This window comes from Astatotilapia calliptera, chromosome 17 (assembly GCF_964374335.1).
Source record: "Astatotilapia calliptera chromosome 17, fAstCal68.1, whole genome shotgun sequence".
NCBI lineage: Eukaryota > Metazoa > Chordata > Actinopteri > Cichliformes > Cichlidae > Astatotilapia > Astatotilapia calliptera.
The window spans coordinates 22912855-22932328 of NC_137438.1; the positions used below are offsets into that span (position 1 = coordinate 22912855).

At 40.9% G+C, this 19474-nt stretch overlaps 1 protein-coding gene across 1 annotated transcript; it reads left to right on the forward strand.

Annotated features, from left to right (window-relative positions):
* Positions 1–93: 93 nt before the first annotated feature.
* itih5 (inter-alpha-trypsin inhibitor heavy chain 5) lies at positions 94–18506 on the forward strand. Its single transcript, XM_026146426.2, has 14 exons — positions 94–1391; positions 1468–1512; positions 2098–2261; positions 3327–3428; positions 5325–5605; positions 5886–6055; positions 6328–6444; positions 9690–9861; positions 10079–10388; positions 12043–12725; positions 13320–13373; positions 14825–14941; positions 16587–16964; positions 18003–18506. The coding sequence occupies exons 1-14, from the start codon at positions 1278–1280 to the stop codon at positions 18260–18262; spliced, it is 2967 nt and encodes a 988-aa protein (XP_026002211.2). The 5' UTR covers positions 94–1277; the 3' UTR covers positions 18263–18506.
* Positions 18507–19474: the final 968 nt, after the last annotated feature.

Consider the following 19474-nt stretch of genomic DNA (forward strand, 5'->3'; position numbering starts at 1 on the left):
AAGCGCTTTAATCACAATGTTTTAAATGATTACATATAATGAATGTTTTCCATTAATTTTCAAATTTATTTAAAAAAAAGTAGTAAATTACTTCTTTAAAACATTTTATTAAGATACCAAATTACAGTTTTTACATTTGTTTCATTCTTGAACAGAAGAAATTGACATTTAAGTCCAGCCAGCTCGATACAAGTATAAATACATGAATTCAGTTTGTTATGTATCTAATAAACAATTTTTTTTTAAATTTATAGCACATTTTTGACAGATTTCTAAAATATTTGTGTTCTCTTGGTTTTCTGACAGGGGGTCAAATAAATGTGTAAGCACTGTAATTTTTTTAAGCCAGAGATTAGTCCTGTAATTGTGATAAAGTATTTTAAATTATAAGGAATGTGAAGGAATGTCATGCTAAGTGATAAAGCATGTAAAATGCATCTGTCGGCTTCACAGATAATTATTCAACATGTCAAGACAGATGTGCTGTTTTGTGTTTTCTACCTTAAATGTTCCTTTTACCAAAAATTCCTGTGTTTAAAATAGTTTCAAACCTTAAAAAAATAAAGTAAACCCATCAACAGAATAAAAAGATTTATAAAGTGTTGAGTTAAAGAGGTGACTGTAGTTAAAGGGTGTGCTGTACTTTTGTGTACACAGTAATTACTATTTAAAGCTGTAGTCGCTGTAAGAACATTCTTCTGTACCGTGATTGGATGAAAAGTTAATAAACAACAGCAACTGCTAGTAAAATTCTGCCACCTAGTGGTGAAGAATATATTTTATATCTGCCAGCGCTAATTCGAAACGGTGTCTTTAAAACACTGAAATATGAGCGCACACACAGAACCTTTGAACACATTCTCTAAACTTTTCTTTTCAGTTCATTTCACAGTGGTTTTGGTCGCTTCTGGTTAGTTTTAAAAATGTATAGTTTTAGTTGACATTTTATTATTTTAGGTATTTTACAAGGTTCAACGCGAATATTACAATACAAACAAAACTACTGAAGACATTTAACTCACACTTTTGTACACATCCAGTCTCAATGTACATGCCTGCAAACTGAATTTGCAGCAGTGATTTAGATTTAGAAGATGAAGCGCTCCCTCCCGAAAACACTGCGTCTCTCTCCTCCGGTGGGTGGGCGTGTTTTCTTCGCACCGTGTCGCTCCTCTGTCCGGTCATTCGGGTCTGGACTGGGACTCGGGCACGCTCCGCAGCGGGAGATGATGCCTCATTCATCTTTTTAACGAGTTTTGAAGTAGAGGAACTGCAAGATGCTGGTGACGCTGCTGACGCTGCTGCTGAGCTTCAGCGGGACTTTACTGGGACAACTGGAGGACTCTGAACTTGAAGATGATGTTGATTTGGCGGACTTTGGTTTAGACATTGTAAGATTGTTAAAGGAGACGTGTTTGAGCTTTTGGTTGTCAATATTTCGTCTTCTGATGATGTTTTTGTCTCCAGGCACCGCGCAGGGTCCCTCGCCAGGTGAAAACTATAATAACCAAGGTAAAACAGCTGTTTCAGTTACTGAGATATTGCGTGTTTATGCATTTTTTTAATGTATTATTTTGGAGGATTGGAGGGGGTGGGTGGGATGAAGAGCAGCCTCGTGTGGATTTAAATTATAATTTAAATTCTTTATTTCAAAATGATCAAATATGAGAAGAAATACTTTATCTTATCGTTCTGTCTTAAATCTGTTCATTTGTCACTTTACCTGAGAGTTGAGGATTTTGTAACAAACACTGTAATAGAATGCATGACCTACTTTTAGTTATTTAGAAGTTGATTTTGTCACTCTGAACCTCTGCACGTTGGGCGGAACGCATAGGACTGCCAAGCGCGCAGACGTGCCAAAGTATATGTCATGGCCTGGATCTTAGCTCACGAGCACGAATTCCTCTCAGTATTGAGTCAGTGTAAATTTGGAGTTCTAGCTTTCGTTGGGATGAAAACTGAAGTGATGAATAACTATCGGTGATCACAGCAGCTCTCCGTAAAATCTTGCCAAATTTAGCCAAAGCGCCACCGGTGCATGTTTTAGTGTTGTCGTTATCTTTTTCTTTCTTTTTTTTTACTTTTACTTTGTAGGAGACCAAACCTCACATCCAGGAACTCTCCATCAAGACCACGATCATCTCCCGCTACGCTTTCACCGCGGTGTACTGCTCCTTGCTCAACCGCTACCCCGCCGCTAGTGAGGGCGTCTTTCAGTTTCAAATCCCCGCTAATGCCTACATCTCCAACTTCACCATGTAAGAGCCACACAGGTCATCTTAATAGGATGGTGGACAGAATTATTAGTTAATGACTTAATAGACTGATAAAGGGAATAAAGCTGGTGATTTAGATTTTTAAATCTCGATTCTACACATCTTTAAATCTATATTTTCTCTTGAAGCCACATAACTCTCTCCCAGTTTATTGTGAGTGATTCTGCGTTCTGGGATTTTTTGGCGATTTTAAAAAGACATATTCTTTCTTTTATCGTTTTAATCATCTTGCTGTCTTTCACATTGTTCTTTTAGAATGACATTGATTGGTTCTATAGATAGCAAACATAGTTGGACTTGTGAAGGTCTAAATTTGGTGCTTAAGTCTCAGTTGGCAGAAGTTTCATGGGCTGTGAGATGTGGTTAAAATGTCTTGACACACTAGGCATTTGGCCTATATGAAGTCCACCTGTGGCTGAAATAAAGCATCCAGAATCAACCTGAGTTAAGGTTATCAGTCAAGACCAAATGTGGCAGAAGTGGAAGGCATTTGGAGCAAATATTCAGTGTTATCTGCACTCACGTCACTATTTTAATTACTGAATTGACATGGTGAATCAGATTCCAATAGATATCACTAATGATCACATGTATAACTGTTAGCAAGTAACAGAACTCAGTTAAAATTAGATTTTTATATGCATTCATTTATTTGTTTGACTGAAGCAGTTTTTGGATGTTGTGGAAGATATTTTATGTTTCCAAAAGGATTTCAGGGCTGGAAGGTTTTATGATCTTTCCATTTCTTTGCATATGTTGACAGGAAAGGGTGAGCTTTAATGCACACACACTCATAAATGCACACACACACACACACACACACACACACACACACACACACACACACACACACACACACACACACACACACACACACACACAGATTAGCTCACTTATTTTCAGCACTGGACTCCGTAAACAGCTGAAAACATGATTTCTGCAAACAAATTCTGTCCTTTGTCCAAGAAAATCCTAGTTAAACTGTAACAATAGGTGCTCGTGAACGTGAGCACCACTAATTCTCAACCTTTGACCCCAACACACCAGGATCATTGGGGGGCGTGTCTACCAGAGCGAGGTCAAGCCGAAGGAGAAGAGGGTCAAACAGGAGAGAGGAAAATCTGGGACGAAGGAGCCAGGTGATGCAAGGTAAGAGAGGATGAACAGGTGTCTGTGCGCCAGTTTGAACTTAACTGTGTGGCCGCGTCCTCCGAATTACAGATTGATAGCATCCCATCTAAAAATCCTTCTACCCCTACAAGCACAAAGGGTGAACATGTGTTAGTGTGTGCGGGCACAAAGGCTGTAATGATCGTCTCTCCTCAGGCATAAATTGTGCCCCAAGAAGTGACACATGGGAGAAGTGACATCATACCATTTAGAACTGCCATGCAGAAAAGTGACATTTCATTAAATGTCATTCTGTGAGTCACAGACTCTACTGTAAATAGATTAAGCAGGCAAAGAAGGACAGGGCTGAAGGAAAAATGTGAGATTATTTGGAAGCAGTGAGTCCAATTTAGTGATATCACCACTTGGACTGTTTACTTTGCTGCTCCACCTCTTTCAAAAAAATCATCCACCTTCATTAACTGCTGTAATGCTCCTTCCCTCATCTATCTAAAGCTGCTCAGTTATTATTTCAATACATAGGGGCATGGTCAAGAAAACTTAATCTTCCCATTCATTTGAGATGCATGGCAGTTAATGTGCAACATAAAAAAAAGGCTAAAAGCAAATATAACTGCAGGCAGTTTCAATAAAATTTAGACAATTAGACAATTTCTAAATACCAAGTACAAGAACTCCAAAAAATTGAAAATCTGCAAGATTTCAAAACCTCATAAACTTTAAATTAGCTCCATTTAGCAAATTCATTTCAGAGATTGCAAACTCCAAATATAATAAATCATTTAGCTTGTGCAAAGCTCCAAACATAAACCATAAACAAGTTATTTCCCCCAAAGCACACTACAGCTTTATCTCTTTTTTTTTCACATGCCATGTTTATTCTTGACTTTCTTCCAATATCATGTAATGTAATGTACTGTTTTTCATGATTACAGGAAACTTTGGTATTATAGCATTATACAGTGTTCTGTGAATGTAAAGGTTTAAGTTGTTGTTATTCTGGGTTTTTAGGTTAATGGTTGTGTATCTCTGATGAATTTCTCACTGTGGAAATTGGTTGGTTGAATTTATGGTCCCCACATTTGTTTCTGGCTACACAGAGAGGGATTGTGCAGAGTTAACTGACGTAGAGGATGCAGGGATGCACTTGCATGTCATTCTCCAAAAAGCTGACAGTGCATGGCTCAACAGCGATGGCTTTATTTGATGGTGACTAAGAAGGAAGTGGAACAACAGCATTCAGCACAAGCAGGAAGACATGTTAAAACAAATGTCAAAGATCAAAAAGCCCACACAAGAATATCTAGTCGAGAGTTTTCATTGGTTTTAACACTTTACAAAGAAGCTTGTTGTCTGGCATGAGTAATATCTGCCTTGCATCAGGAGCTAAGCTAAGGGACCAACAGCACAAACATAAACAAGACCAGCCCACGTTATTAGTTGTTCCATATAATTTTGATACTGCACCCACGCACTGCTCCACAGCTGCAGACCTGCAAACTCTGCATAGCATCTTCAGATCACTAACTGAGCCACCATGACCGGGAGTAGTATTTTTTATTACTATGTAATGGTGGAAGTAGAGGAAATGCACAAAAGCTGATATATTGTCATAGTTCAGGACCATTGACTGCTGATAGAGCACAATTGAATCACTAAACTGTGTGGCAATGGGGCAATTATCCATATTATACTGTAAAACTTAGATTCTATGCATCACAGTACTTTATTATTATTTTTTTTTACATTGAGCTGCTGTTGTAGATTACAGTAAGCAGACTGTAAAATAACTGTTTATTGCTGCACGTCTAGCTGTCATTACTGTGCTTTAATTTAACAGGTAAGTAACTGTAATTTTGCAGTTTATTCCACTTCATCCTCTTACTTTCTTTGACTGCCTCCTCTCCTCTCCAGTCCAGAGCCAGAAGTGGAGGTGTTCAGAATGGCGGCTAAAATACCTGGTCGAAACCGGGCGGTCTTCCTTCTGACATACGAGGAACTTCTACAGCGCCGGCTAGGACGCTACGAACACGTGACCAGCCTCCGGCCCATGCAGCTGGTCAGCCGCCTCAGCCTAGACGTCACCATCGTTGACCATTCCCCCATCACGGACCTGGAGGTGCTGCCGCTCCGGAACGGCAAGAGCAACGCCGCCGCCAACACTGCAACTGCTCCTAAGCCACCAAACATACCAGGTTCATAGATATTGAGTACTGTGCAAAATCTTTGGGAAGTTAAAAGTTAAGACTGTTATTTAAGTTCCAACAGCATATAGACAACACAAAACAAAAATCAAACTAATAAAGCTTAATGGCATAAAGAACTCTCGATAAATAGTAGAAAAAAATCAAGTAGGGCTGGTCTTTGTAGTCTTTGTAGTCCATAAAATGTGGAGAGGTCACCAGTTTAGATTTACTGTTATAAAATCTCCGGTTCTTGATCCCTGTTAAAGCATTTCCTGTCTTTGTGCTCCAGCCAAACCTGAGCTTCCCATCACCACTGTGATCAAAAACGAAAAGAACGTCTGCAAGATCACCTTCAGCCCCAACATCATCCAACAGGCAAAGATCACCACCAGTGGCATCCTGGGAGACTTCGTGATCCGCTATGATGTTCAAAGAGACATGGGGATCGGAGACATTCAGGTGAAAGAACATCTCAAATGTGCTTAATAAACACAGACAGGGCCAAAAGTTTTCATGAAAAAAACAACTCAGCGACAATAATTGTTATATACTACATGCATGCTTGCAGATTTCCCATCCAGCAACGTTTATCCACCCACCTGTTAGTCATTCTTTTCTCTGGCCTCCTGCCACCAGCCTCATGTCACTGCCAAACTCCTGTCTGTCTTCGGAGCAGAACTACAACTGCAACCGATCTCACTGGCTGCTGCACGTCTGTCTTTGTTTCTCAGGTTTTGAACGGCCATTTCGTCCACTACTTTGCCCCCAAAGACCTTCCTGCTGTGCCTAAGAACGTGGTGTTTGTGATCGACACCAGCGCCTCCATGTTGGGGACTAAGATAAGACAGGTATTGCAATATACCCGAAAGAAAACTATTGCATCAAACAGCAGAATACTAATGCATTTTTTCCTTAATTTATGGCAGCTGTAAAACTACCATTAAAATGAATCTGCAGCGTGTTCCGTGATTAATGTTAGGATAATCAACAACAGAAGGAAAATAAACTGTGCAGGAACAAAAATGTAATTCAATTTACTTTAAGGCTGTCAAATGTCTTTTGTACCAGTAGATGGGTTTCTGAGCAAACGATGCGACACTGACAAAGATCATGATGAAACTGAGATCTTGAGTTGGGAAATGGATGGTAAACGGAGTGGTACATTATGGTACCTTTCTGCCTAATCTGAGCAAATTTCTTCCTTCCAAAATTAAAAAGGGGGAAAAAATGGTAGTATGGCTAGGGAAAGAAAAGGGGATGACAAAATCATGGGAGTGGTTCTTTCCATTTTGATTAGTCACTTCCTGTTGGTGTTTCTAAGGGTGCTGAATTTAGTAGGGATGGTAGAAACATGTCAAGCAACATCTAGTCAAGTACCAAGTCCTAATTTATTTTGCCTTATTTTCCACACTGCTGCCCATCAGTTTCTATGTATTTGTCAATAGCCACCATGACGTTATCCATGACAAGCGAGGGGCGGTATAAGAATTTCCCCTCTCGCCCATGCGTGCGGTCTACCCTGCAAGCTCGGGTCCTCTACCAGAGGCTGGGAGCTTGAGGGCCCTGCGCAGTATCTTGGCTGTTCCTCGGACTGCGCTCTTCTGGACAGAGATCTCCGATGTTACTCCTGGGATCTGCTGGAGCCACTCGCCTAGCTTGGGACTCACTGCACCTAGTGCTCCGATTACCACGGCGACCACTGTTACCTTCACCCTCCACATCTTCTGAAGCTCTTCTCTGAGCCCTTGGTGATTTCTCAGGTTTCTCGTGTTCCTCGTTCCTGATGTTGCTGTCATTCAGAACCGCTACAGCTATCACTACGGCCGTCTTCTTCTGTTTGTCTACCACCACTATGTCTGGTTGGTTAGTCACCACCTTTTTGTCCATCTGTATCTGGCAGTCCCACAGGATCTATATGTACGTATGTAAAATTCAGCCCTATTTTCTACAGTGCTCCACCTTCAAGACCTCAATCACCCTTGCAGTGATTGACTGGACCACACAAAAAATAAAAACACAGCAAGCATATTTTGTGTGTGGGTTTTGGAGTTAAATAAATAAGTAAAGACTAGAGGTCCAGAGTGTGTAAGCAGGGAAATTTCTTTTCCAGTGTTAGTGTGTTTACAGCTTAGCACCTGCCTGTTTTCCAACTTGAATGTGCTTCGTTTGTTAACTGAAGGGTTCGCTCTTGAATTTTCCTGTTACCAGTGAGCAGGCTTTTCCTGCTACACATTGTGAGTTTGGATTTGGACAGCTTACATTTACACTAGGCTCATAAGCTTGGTGTATTTTCACATTAGAGTGTTACCCAAAAGTTCTACCCTGGAGCAGAGGTCCTGGACACGAACCCTTCTCCTAAAGGAATCTGAGGAAATCTACATTTTCTGACCACCTCTCTTCCTTTATGAGGCTCTTTCCCTGTTTTAAAGTTGAATTTTAAAAGCTGCACTGGATAGGAAATGTGACACCCCAACCTCCTCACGCCCACACTGGAATATCAATATCAGACCTTTTCCTCCATCTGCTGTAGCACGATAATCCCCTCAGCCAGAGCTGATCTTTGCAGCTGCCATGAAACAGAAAAGAGGAGAGAAAGTGAAAAACAGATTTTCACTGAGAGAGAAAAGTGGAAACTGTGAGGGAGGAAGGTCAGAGTCTATGGGGTAATGGAACTTTCTGGACAACAGTACCCTCGACCCTCTGATCCCTCTCCCCACCAACAGCAGCCCCAAGTGGGCTGCAGGAACAGAACAACGAGTGTGTTTTGATGTGGCTGCACAATAGAGGTTTTTCAGTGAAGGTCAATCTGTGGTTCTGACCCCTGCAGTATACACCCCATATAGACATCTAAGAAGCTCCTCAGCAGCAAATCATATATCTCTCATCTGCTCATTTTTGCAGATCTGAAGATGAGGATTCAACACGGAAAAGCAGGAAGTTTTGTCTCCAAATAACTCTTATTTCTTATTTCCCCTGTACTTAAATATGAAGAAGTAGCATGTTCTGTAAAGATCTGACAGAATATGGTATCAAGTTTTATGGTACATTTAAATTCAATGGTTCCACATCAACAGCAAGTATCTGAAGTTTATGTATTCATCAACTTTTATGCTCTGTCGGTCAAATTTTGAGTAGATAAGACAGAAAACATTACCACTGCGGGATAAAATGCTAATTACTTAGAAGAAAGAGCTCCAAACATTCGAGTTCAAGACCTAGCAAATAGCACTTTACACATGAACTACATGTCACCACTGGAAAATGTTCTGTCTGTAAATCCAGAAATGTCCAAAGCTATTGTATGTATACACGTGTAGTGTTTTTATCCGTAAAGAAACATACCACAGTGGAAACAATGACAGAATTTTATTTTGGCAATTAAAGCAAATAAAGAAATCAGGTAACAAACAAACCTTGTTTTCTTTCAAGGGATGATGAAAAGAAACGCTTCACAGTGATTGTTGGGATGGGGTTGGTGCTGATAGATGTTTTGAGTGTTTGCTTCCAACCCTTGCACTTTACAATACAATGAGCAGGAATGCAGGTTCAACTTAACCTAAGATAACCTAAAGCAAATACTGACACAGGCTCGAAAATAGCACAGAATTACTGTGAACATGACTGTTTCACCACGAGTTCCACCTGCAAATTCAATCTGAAATTCGTCACTGTAATAAGGATAAAAAAAATATTCAGTAGAAAAACACAGAAAAGATGTGGGTTTGAATATGTAACTCAATATTATGCTGGCTCACGATCAGAAAATATAAATTAAAAACTGAAGTTTTATTTAATTTTAAATCCATAAAAAGAGAATGCTGAAAGAAACTGATAATATTTTGATTGCCACTAAATATGAAATGGAAAAGCCAGGAAGGGCAAAGATATCAAGGAAAATCTGCCAAAATTACAAACATTAATACCTAAAGACAGGAAAAGCAAAAAGTTTCATTTAAACAGTCTGAGCGCTGCAGTAAATTATTTATTTTGAGGGTCTTTATTCTGCATGAATTCGTGAATCTTTGACAAAACAGAGACACTCAAACATCGAAGATGTTTACTGTCTTGTGATTTTTTATTTCCCGTCTCCCAGACTAAAGATGCCCTCTTCACCATCCTGAGGGACCTGCGGCCCGGCGATAACTTTAACTTTATCAGCTTCTCCAATAAGATCAAAGTTTGGCAGCCAAATCGTCTCGTGCCAGTGACCCCCCTCAATATCAGGGACGCCAAGAAGTTTATTTACATGCTGGCGCCCACTGGAGGTGAGACGGTTCGTCTTTGTCTTGTCCTTTTGAAGACTTGAAGTAAAACTGCCTTTAATAACAGCAGTGACCTTCTTTGCTGATAAATAGATGTTGTTGTAGACTTAAAGTGGGAAAAGTGAGTGTTTAATAAGGACAGTAAACATATTAAAGTTTAGCTCAGTCACTGTGTTTCCATAACCTGAGATGTAAACCTAGTGATGTCCCTTCACTGTAGGCACCAACATCGATGACGCCATCCGGACCGGCTCGTCTCTGCTTCGAGACTACCTCTTGGGCCCTGACAGCAGCCCGAACAGCGTCTCGCTCATTATTTTCCTGACAGACGGGCGGCCCACTGTCGGAGAGATCCAGTCCGTGGCGATCCTGGGGAACACTCGCTCAGCTGTGCAGGAAAAATTCTGCATCTTCACAATTGGGATTGGTAATGATGTGGACTACCGACTGCTGGAGCGTATGGCTCTGGAAAATTGCGGGATGATGAGACGCATCAATGAGGAGGCTGACGCAAGCGCCATGCTCAAAGGGTATGGCTTTGACATGACACCTTATAGGCTACAGTTGATATTTACGGGGCAATGAGCCCCATTTTGCTAATGAAGATGAGAGAATTTAAGGAAGCTTATTTTAATGTGTCTAAAATTCGCTTAAGATTATTTGACACTATGATCTAAAACCGCTGCAAAAGGACTCTGACATGGCTTAGTGTTAGGGGGTAAGTAACTGGTCGGAAACTGGTTTGAACATGTAGTCTGGATGAGATCTAAATTAGGTGTGAGGCTAGTCTGAAGTCTGTCTTGTTGTTAAATTGAAACTATACCACAATTAGCCTGGTCTTCTTTTAGTCTAAAATTGGTCCAAAAGGTTCAACATTAAATTTGGGGAGAAGGTCTAAACTCTGAAGGTCTGGTACTTGGCTTTAGTCTGGTTTTTACTTGACAGTCTGATGGCTGTCAGCCTTACACTGATCTAAAACTGGTCTAAAGGTCAACTAACACTGACTCGTTTTCAAACCAAGGAAACAAAGGAAAACTAATTTTTAACCAGTCTTTGCTGGAATTTAACTGACCTTAAACTGGTTTAAAAAGCAGGTCTGAAGCCTTTTTATGACTGCAATCCATCTATAAGATTAACTGTTGAGAATTAGTCTCTTTCTATCCAAGCTCCTTATCACAAAACAACACAAAAAATTCAAGACGAACATTGAGATGTATGATTAAGTAATTCTTACTTTCAATAAACGATTACTACCCAGTGCCCTTCACCTTCATAAATTTATAATCTCATTCTTATTAAGCAATTAGCTGTCCTTAATTCCTCCCTTCTCCCGCTCTGATATGCCCGTGCGTCTCTCATCGACCTATGAGGGAACCACGACCGCAAATGTGACGGTGCTGACAAAAGACGTCTTTAATCAACTCTCTCTCTGAGCTCTTTTTTTTCCTATCCTTGACGCATGGTCCTCTTCTCCCTCTCTCTTCCGCACTCAGACACACGAGGTGTTTGTTCAGTTGAGCAGGAATGTGTGTGTTTGTGTGTTGTGAAACCTGCGTCTGAGTATGTACGAGGGGTTAACAGACAGACTCCAAAGATAATAGCCCCTGATCTGCTTGAACAAACATATTCATCAGGAGGTGAGGAGGTTTGCTGTGACGTGACGACAATGACAGGCCGCAGGAACTCTGAAGTGGGGTGGCAACAGCTTAAGGGGTTAGACAAGGGAGTTTATGGCCGGAAGGTGGCTTATTTGAATAAACAAGATGAGGAAGTATACTATAAGACCCTTCTTTTTCTGACACTGATCACCTCTCTCGTGGTGACACTGAACAAGCAAATGCAGGTTTGGAAACTCTATGCACAATGTGTAAAATTATATAGTGAAAAACATGCTTGATATAATTTTTAATGTTAGAACTGTGTTAATGTGTTAGTATTACTACTGGACTCTGCTGGGCAAGCAAAACCCAGCTTTACTGCTTATCAGATGTTCACCAATTAATAATCTATAATATTAAAACTTTTATACTTTATAACTTTTATATAATGTTAAAGTTGCCAAAAAGAACACTGCACATTTAGTTGTTTGTCCAACTAATGCCTGACTGAGCTAATTTGATTGATCTCCTTTCAGCTTTTCTTTCATTCAACTGAAACTCTTCATATATTTGTGTTTCTTTCTAGGTTCTATAATGAAATCGGAACTCCTCTGCTGTCTGACATAAGAATCAACTACACGGAGAACTCCGTCCAGTACGTCACTCAGAATCTTTTCACCAACTACTTCAATGGCTCTGAGATCGTCGTTGCCGGCAAGCTCACAAACGAAAGCGCAGAATCTCTCCACGTGCAGGTCACTGCCAGTAACAACGATAAGAGCATCATACTCGAGACAGACGTACCACTGCGAAACCGGCAGATAGATACAGAGAAGCATGTGAAGTTAGCCACTTCTGCAATGGCGACGGGCGTCAGAGCCCTGGGAACTGACGCGACACAGAAATTAGGAGTCGCTTTGGGTTCGGTAGCAGAAGACTTCGTGGAACGTGTGTGGGGTTTCCTAAGCATCAAAGAGGGGCTGCGTTCACGACTGCGCAGCCAAACCAGCAAGGACAGGGAAGGCCACACTCAGCAGGCCACCAACCTGTCCATGACCTATCACTTCCTCACTCCTCTCACTAACATTGCGGTGGAGAAGCCTGAAGTCCTGACTGATGGCACCATGGCCCCAGCGCCCACCATTACGCCAGGAGCCGGTGAGGCTACCTCACCTGCCAATGAGCTGCCAGGAGACACAGATGACAGAGAGCCACAGACACCTGACAGGGACCTCAACAGCCAGGCTTTATCGCAGAGCAACACAATCGGTAAGGTAGTGGCTCCCAGGTTTGGGGGTGCAGGGTGTCTGTAAAGTCTGCCTAATGAGTTCATGAGTATTTTCTTAGTTAAAAACTGTAAGCAAAATCTACTCAGGAGGAGCCGGAGGGCCATAACAAAATGATCAAGACATTGAACTAGCCCCCAAACTCTCCATACCTCAGATCTGATCAAGGATCAACCCCATCCACACAAACCCTACCCTACAACTCGCAACTCCAAAGACTGCAAATGTCCAAATGCCAAACACTACAGGACATCCCCCTGTGGAGCTTGAATCCTTGTCCCAACTCATGAAAGCTGTTTTATCAGTATGGGGAGTTACACAGTATTGGGCAGGTGGTTTCATGTTGTGGCTATTTATGAAACAGAAAATGAAGCAAATAAGGTTACACTAGCAAACAAAAAGAAGATGAAATTTGAAAGGAATTAAAACCATTATCTCATGTAAGAACATGCAGACTGTCTCTTTTCTGTCAACCCGCATTACACTAACAGTTAATCCAAACATAGTTATCGTTAAGAATTGGCATTAAGCAGTTTCTCAGGTTTGTTACTAAGACTGAATTTTCTCTTCCTTCTAGGCAAAGTTGTGAGAAGACCAACAAAGAAATTCATCACCCTCTCCAAGACATCGGGTAACTCCAGAATTTCTGTGCTTTTCCCCTTCTTTTTGGGGGGCACTGGAAGCATATATGCAGTGATGACATGGCACCAACTTAAAAGACAGAAGAAGGGGAATGTATAGTAGACTCGCTCTACACTCTGTGTGGGCAGCCTGTAATTTGGATGTCGGCAGTGATTACACAGACAGCGAGAGGTTCACAGATTCCTCTGAACCTGACCTGAAGAGAGGAAAGAACGTACAGGGTCTAATTGAAATGCCAACACAGGCACTACGTGGCATTTTAAACCTTAAGTGCTGTGTGCTAATGGAGGATGTTTGTGGATGTGTTACAGTAAAGAGAGGGAAGTTCATCAGAAGCAGTTAGTGAGGGCTAATAGCCCTGTCATTAGTGTTGCTCTGTCATCTCACTGCTCCCCTCTTCATCTTGGTTGGTTCTCAGCAAACTGTCGGTGACTCCAGTTGAACAAATAAACTCTAACCTAGGAGTAATACACAGACAGACACACGGATGTAAACGCATGTAAGAAAATCATCCATCAGTTTGCTGTTTATTTTCACAGGTTTTCTTATCCCAGAGTCATTTAATGCTGATAGATACCATACTTTAATTTACAGCTTTATTATTTATTTTCATTTTACCAGCAGCAATAATTTAGCTTGTTTTGTTTTCACCTCATTACAAAATTTTCGTCCTTGAGACACTTGCTGCAGGAAGCACCCTGAAGGTAGTTTTGAGTACTTTGGTACGTCACTGTGTGCATGTCGACAGATGTTGTCAGCACAATATCACCAGAACTCTGCAACAAGCTGTCAAAAAGCCTTTACAAGTGTGCAGCTGAGATGGGTTCGGTAATAATACAGGATTTACGTTTGAGTCCTGATGGTCAAAACTTGCTGCAGCTGTAATATTAACACAACATGACTTATTTTCTCATTTGAGCCACAGTCCTACCCCCTTCTTATTTCATAGCTACCCATTGTTGCACAATAAAAAAATTTTTCTTAAAGCACCTCTTCAATTAAAAACCCATGAAAGGCTGATTGGTTACTGTCGTCATCCCCCTGGATGGCCGGTTGGTGTCGACACCCAAGTTTGTGAATGTGATAAGTGAAGAATACTGCAACACAGAATTTTTAAATTCATACAATAGGTGCATCTACTAAAAATCTCGGACGAGTTCAAATCTTAGTTACCTTGACCTCAAGGCCATTCCCCTCTGACCTTTTCACACAGACCTGCTGGTCACTGGATACCTTTTCTTCTTTTAGACCATTCCCTCACAGACAACAAACTATGTAACTTTTCTGTACATTTTATCAGTCTACCAGCATATCTCCAGTATCTAATTGTGTTGAAAATGCTAAATATTTTTTATTGCCCTAACAGATTTATGAACCAATAATTCTTGCATGAGTGAATTGCATTTAATTGTGTTTTTCCCCCGTTAAACCCTCTCACAGCGGATGGTGACCCCCATTTTGTTGTTGAGTTCCCCCTGAGTAAACTGACTGTGTGCTTTAACATCAATGGCGAGCCTGGACACATCCTTGGCCTGGTCTCCGACCACAAATACTCTGGTAAGACTTGTGACTAAACCCTATACACCATGTTCCAAATTATTATGCAAATGATATTTTTCTCAGTTTTTCCTAAATAGTCGATTCAAATGACAGTCGGCATAATTTTCGAGTCATCAACCATTAGAGTATAATTCAAATGTTACTCAACAAAACTGCCAATGAAAACAGTGTTTTTCAAAAATATAAAACTTAAAATGCACAGTTCCAAATTATTATGCACACAAAGTTTCAAAACATTTTATAGGTTGTAGAGAACTGAAAATGGTAATTTGTTGAATTTGCAGCATTAGTGGATCAATTTCACTGAAATCAAAAGGTATTTCAATCAAAAACTTCTTAACAGGTCAAATTACATATTAACATAGGACCCTTTATTTGATAGCAGTTTTACAATTCTTGTATCCATGGAACTTGTGAGTTTTTGGAAAGTTTCTACTTGAATGTCTTTGCAGGATGTCAGAATATCCTCCCAGAGCTGATGTATGGATGTGAACTGCCTCCCATCCTCGTATTTTTTTGTTTGAGGATGCTCCAAAGGTTCTCAATAGGATTGAGGTCAGGGAAGAATGGGGGCCACACCATGAGTTCCTCTCCTTTTATGCGATAGCAGCCAATGATGCAGAGGTATTCCTTGTAGCATGAGATGGTGCATTGTCTTGCATGAAGATGGTTGTGTTGCAGAAGGCACAGTTCTTCTCTTTCTACCATGGAAGAAAGTGGTCAGTCAGAAACTCCACATACTTTGTAGAGCTCATTTTCACACCTTCAGGGAGCCTAAAGGGGTCGACCAGCTCTCTCCCCGTGATTCAGGCTCAAAACATGACTCCACCACCTCCTTGCTGACGACACAGCCTTGTTGGGACATGGCGGCCGTCCACCAACCATCGACCACTGCATCCATCTGGACCATCCAGGGTTGCACTGCACTCATCAGTGAACAAGACTGTTTGAAAATTAGCCTTCATGTAGTTCTGGGCCCACTGCAGTCGTTTCTGCTTGTGAGCACTGGTTAGGGGTGGCTGAATAGAAGGTTTATGCACAACTACAAGTCTCTGGAGGATCCTACACCTTGATGTTCGCAGTGCTCCAGAGGCACCAGCAGCTTCAAATATCTGTTTGCTGCTTTGTAATGGCCTTTTAGCAGCTGCTCTCTTAATAGAGATGTATTTGTCTGGCAGAAACCTTCTTCATTGTGCCTTTATCTGCAAAAGCCCGTGTGTGCTCTGACTCAGCCACAAATCTCTTAATATTATGGTGATCATGCTTAAGTTTTCGTGAAATATCTATGGTTTTCATTACGTGTCCAAGGCATTTAACTATTTCACGCTTTTCAACGACAGAAGGTCATTTTTCTTTCCTATATTGCTTGAAAATGCTGGTCTGCTTAATAATGTGGAACATCCTTCTTTAGTAGTTTTTCCTTTAATTGGGCTCACCTGGCAAACTAATGATCATAGATGTCCGAGATTGATTTCCATGATACAAAGAGTCCTGAGACACAATTCCATCCATGGGTTTAATTGAAAAACTACTTATTTAATCTTTATGATACTTAAACATAAATTGCATAATAATTTGGAATGTGGTGTAAAGGCACCAAAAATCATTTATGCCTTTAATAAAACATGTTCTGTGTTCTCAGGTGTGACGGTCAACGGTAAGCTCATCGGTGCCCCGGCACCACCGGGCAGTCACAAGCAGCAGCGTACTTACTTCAGCACTATCACCATTGTGGTGGATAAACCCCAACGCGCCTACATCGAGGTGACACCTAAGAAGGTTATTCTGGATGGACGGGACCGCATTGTTCTGCCCTGCCACTCTACTGTGTCTGTGGACAGTGGAGCGCTGTCTGTGGCCATTGTGGGAAATTCGAATGTGACCGTGACGGTCGGTGGGAACATCAGCTTCGTAATCCTGCTGCATCAGTACAAAAACCCGGCGCCCTACCAGAGAGACCATCTGGGGTTCTACATTGGAAACAACAAGGGGCTGTCGCACAACTGCCACGGTCTGCTAGGTGAGTGTTGAAGGAGTATTCATCTGTAAAATCCTGTTGCTCTGAGAACTCTAATCAATAAATACTAAAGCACTGTTCTCAACCTCTGGAGGCTGGAGCACTGACTTAAGTGAATATATGAATATTTGGTTAAGTAACTATATATGAAATGATTATTTATTATTCACAAAATCCATGCATTTTTACATTCATCAGTCAGGAACAACTTTATAAAGTCGCTGTCTAAAATGGAGTAGGTTCTCTTGGGTTGCAAAATACAACTCCAATCTGTTGGAGCATGGACAGGGGATCTCCATCGGTGTCACTGAGGTCCACCACCGGCTTGTTGTCAGTTTGGATGTTAGAGTTAGTGGGGTGCGGCCTCTGGACAACAGGCGTGTGTTTGACCAAACTCTGGGGATGTGGAGGATTTAGAGACTGAATCGATGCCTTGGGCTCTTGGCCACGTTCTGAGTCATTCTTAGGGGTTTTTGTAGTAGGGCTACTGTCCAGGGTGTGCTTGGTGCGTAGTACATGTCAAAGCCTGAATGCTGAGACCCAAGGCTTCCCAGGAGAACACTGGATTATAATGGACAAGGGGTCACCAAAATCAAGAGGAATTATCCTTTGAGCATAGTCAGGTAAAGCCAGAAATGTTCTCACTAAAACTGGAAGTGATTTTGCATTAAGAAGCTACACACTTGGAAGCTACTTGCCAGGTTAGATCACCGCACTTGCGCCACTATACAAAGTTGCAAGTAAAAAAGGTCACATTTTGAGAAAAGGATAAAAGTATGTCTAATTTAAGTATTTAATTACAAACTAAGCTTTAGATAGCTACACTTTAATCTGGGCTAATCTGGCAGAGTGATTCAGAGATTTGAAAAAACCTGGCTTTATCTGAGTTATATGGAGCTACATTGTTGCAAATTGTGAATAAATGCAGATTTGTCAGAGAATATATTGTAATAAGATCCATTATCAGCAGGAAATTAACTGACTGGCCTAAAAAAGGCTTAAAATAACCCCCCCTTTTTCTTTTTTTAAATTTCCTTTCAGGTCAGTTCCTGTATGAGGAAGTAGGATTGGCAGAGCTTCCTGCACAGGGAGATACAAAGCCCTCACTGGTCCTGAAGGTGAAGAACCGCTCAGTGCCCGTTGTTCAGAAAAGTAGGAGGATCTACAGCGGCACACAGAGTGTGGACTGCTGGTTCGCCAGGAATAACGCAGCCAAGCTGATAGACGGAGAGTACAAAGACTATTTGATGTCACACATGTTTGACACAGGAGACTGGCCACATGGGACAAACCGGGTGTGAGATGAGCACAAAGAACTATAGCTTCAGCATTTAATTACCTGACTAAACTCCTTTTAAAGATAATTATCACATCCAAAAAGACCTAAAAGCCTCCACACATTACGTTTTTTTCCTACTTTCAGGTCCCTTCTGAATATATTTTTATTATTTCTGATGAAAGTTAAAGGTTTTATTATACAATTTCTTATTTTTTACATTAATTATATAATAAAAAATGTAACTAAAATAATGAAAACTAGAAAAAGTTTAACGCTGCTTTCTGATATCACCTTTTGCACACATGTAAACTTAAAGCTGTAAATCACACCTGTTTACCACTGAGAACAACCCCACCAACTAACCCTTTGTCCTACTGCTGATGAATACATGTAAACCTAACACACCCTTACATACAGCACCTTGTCATCAGGTGGAGGTCACAGGGCTGCAGGCCACACCCACACAGGTGTGCTCTGGCCAGGTCTCACTCAGGTTGTCTGTCATCGTGCTGCAGCGCCCGGGCTGCCACAGGAATTCAACACCGAACACGAGTTCATGTGTCAATCATCTTTAATGATAACACAGAGTAAATACATTCGTAAGAAGCGCTGAGGCAGCTCACGGCCTGTGCATGACAACTCAGATCATGCTGTACCATGCCATCCACAGGATTATAACTTTGTTTATTAAGAAAAAAAAAGAGAAAGAAATACAAAATACAATATTACAGACAGTACATATCAAACTGTAGACCTTTGAAATTATAGATGTAAACCATGTAGGCAGGAATACTTTGAGGATAAAGTAACACACATCCATCATTTGACCCGTTTACCACCTTTATCTGGCGAAGACTCAAAACTCACACCTTTTCACTAAGCTTCCTATTCAATGCATTTACCACAGATTGGACCACTATATAGATTTACAGTTTTCATAACTGAATAAATAAAATTTTGCAAAAGTTTAACACACAGCTGCTGCATCACCACACTGTAGTGTAACATAAAGGCCTCCTATAGGAGACAAAAAAAGTCTGAAGTGTTACAAAATGTTCTATTGTTATTGTTAAAAAAGTGCCTAAAAACTACCTGATAATTCAATTTTAAGCTTGACTGATGCTTCTGCATTAAATCTACGACATAGACATTTATCCTACTCCATGTAATTCTCCGGAAGTGCAACTACTCGATTGAGCAGCTTGTTAGTAATATGACATATTGGAGCAAATAT

What these genes read in the sequence shown, in the direction of transcription:
- itih5 (XM_026146426.2), top strand. Translation starts at nt 1,278, where the DNA reads ATGCTGGTGACGCTGCTGACGCTGCTGCTGAGCTTCAGCGGGACTTTA. An exon ending in CGGACTTTGGTTTAGACATT is followed by an intron (nt 1,392 to 1,467) that starts GTAAGATTGTTA and finishes TTTTGTCTCCAG; the next exon opens with GCACCGCGCAGGGTCCCTCG. An exon ending in ATCGCAGAGCAACACAATCG is followed by an intron (nt 12,726 to 13,319) that starts GTAAGGTAGTGG and finishes TCTTCCTTCTAG; the next exon opens with GCAAAGTTGTGAGAAGACCA.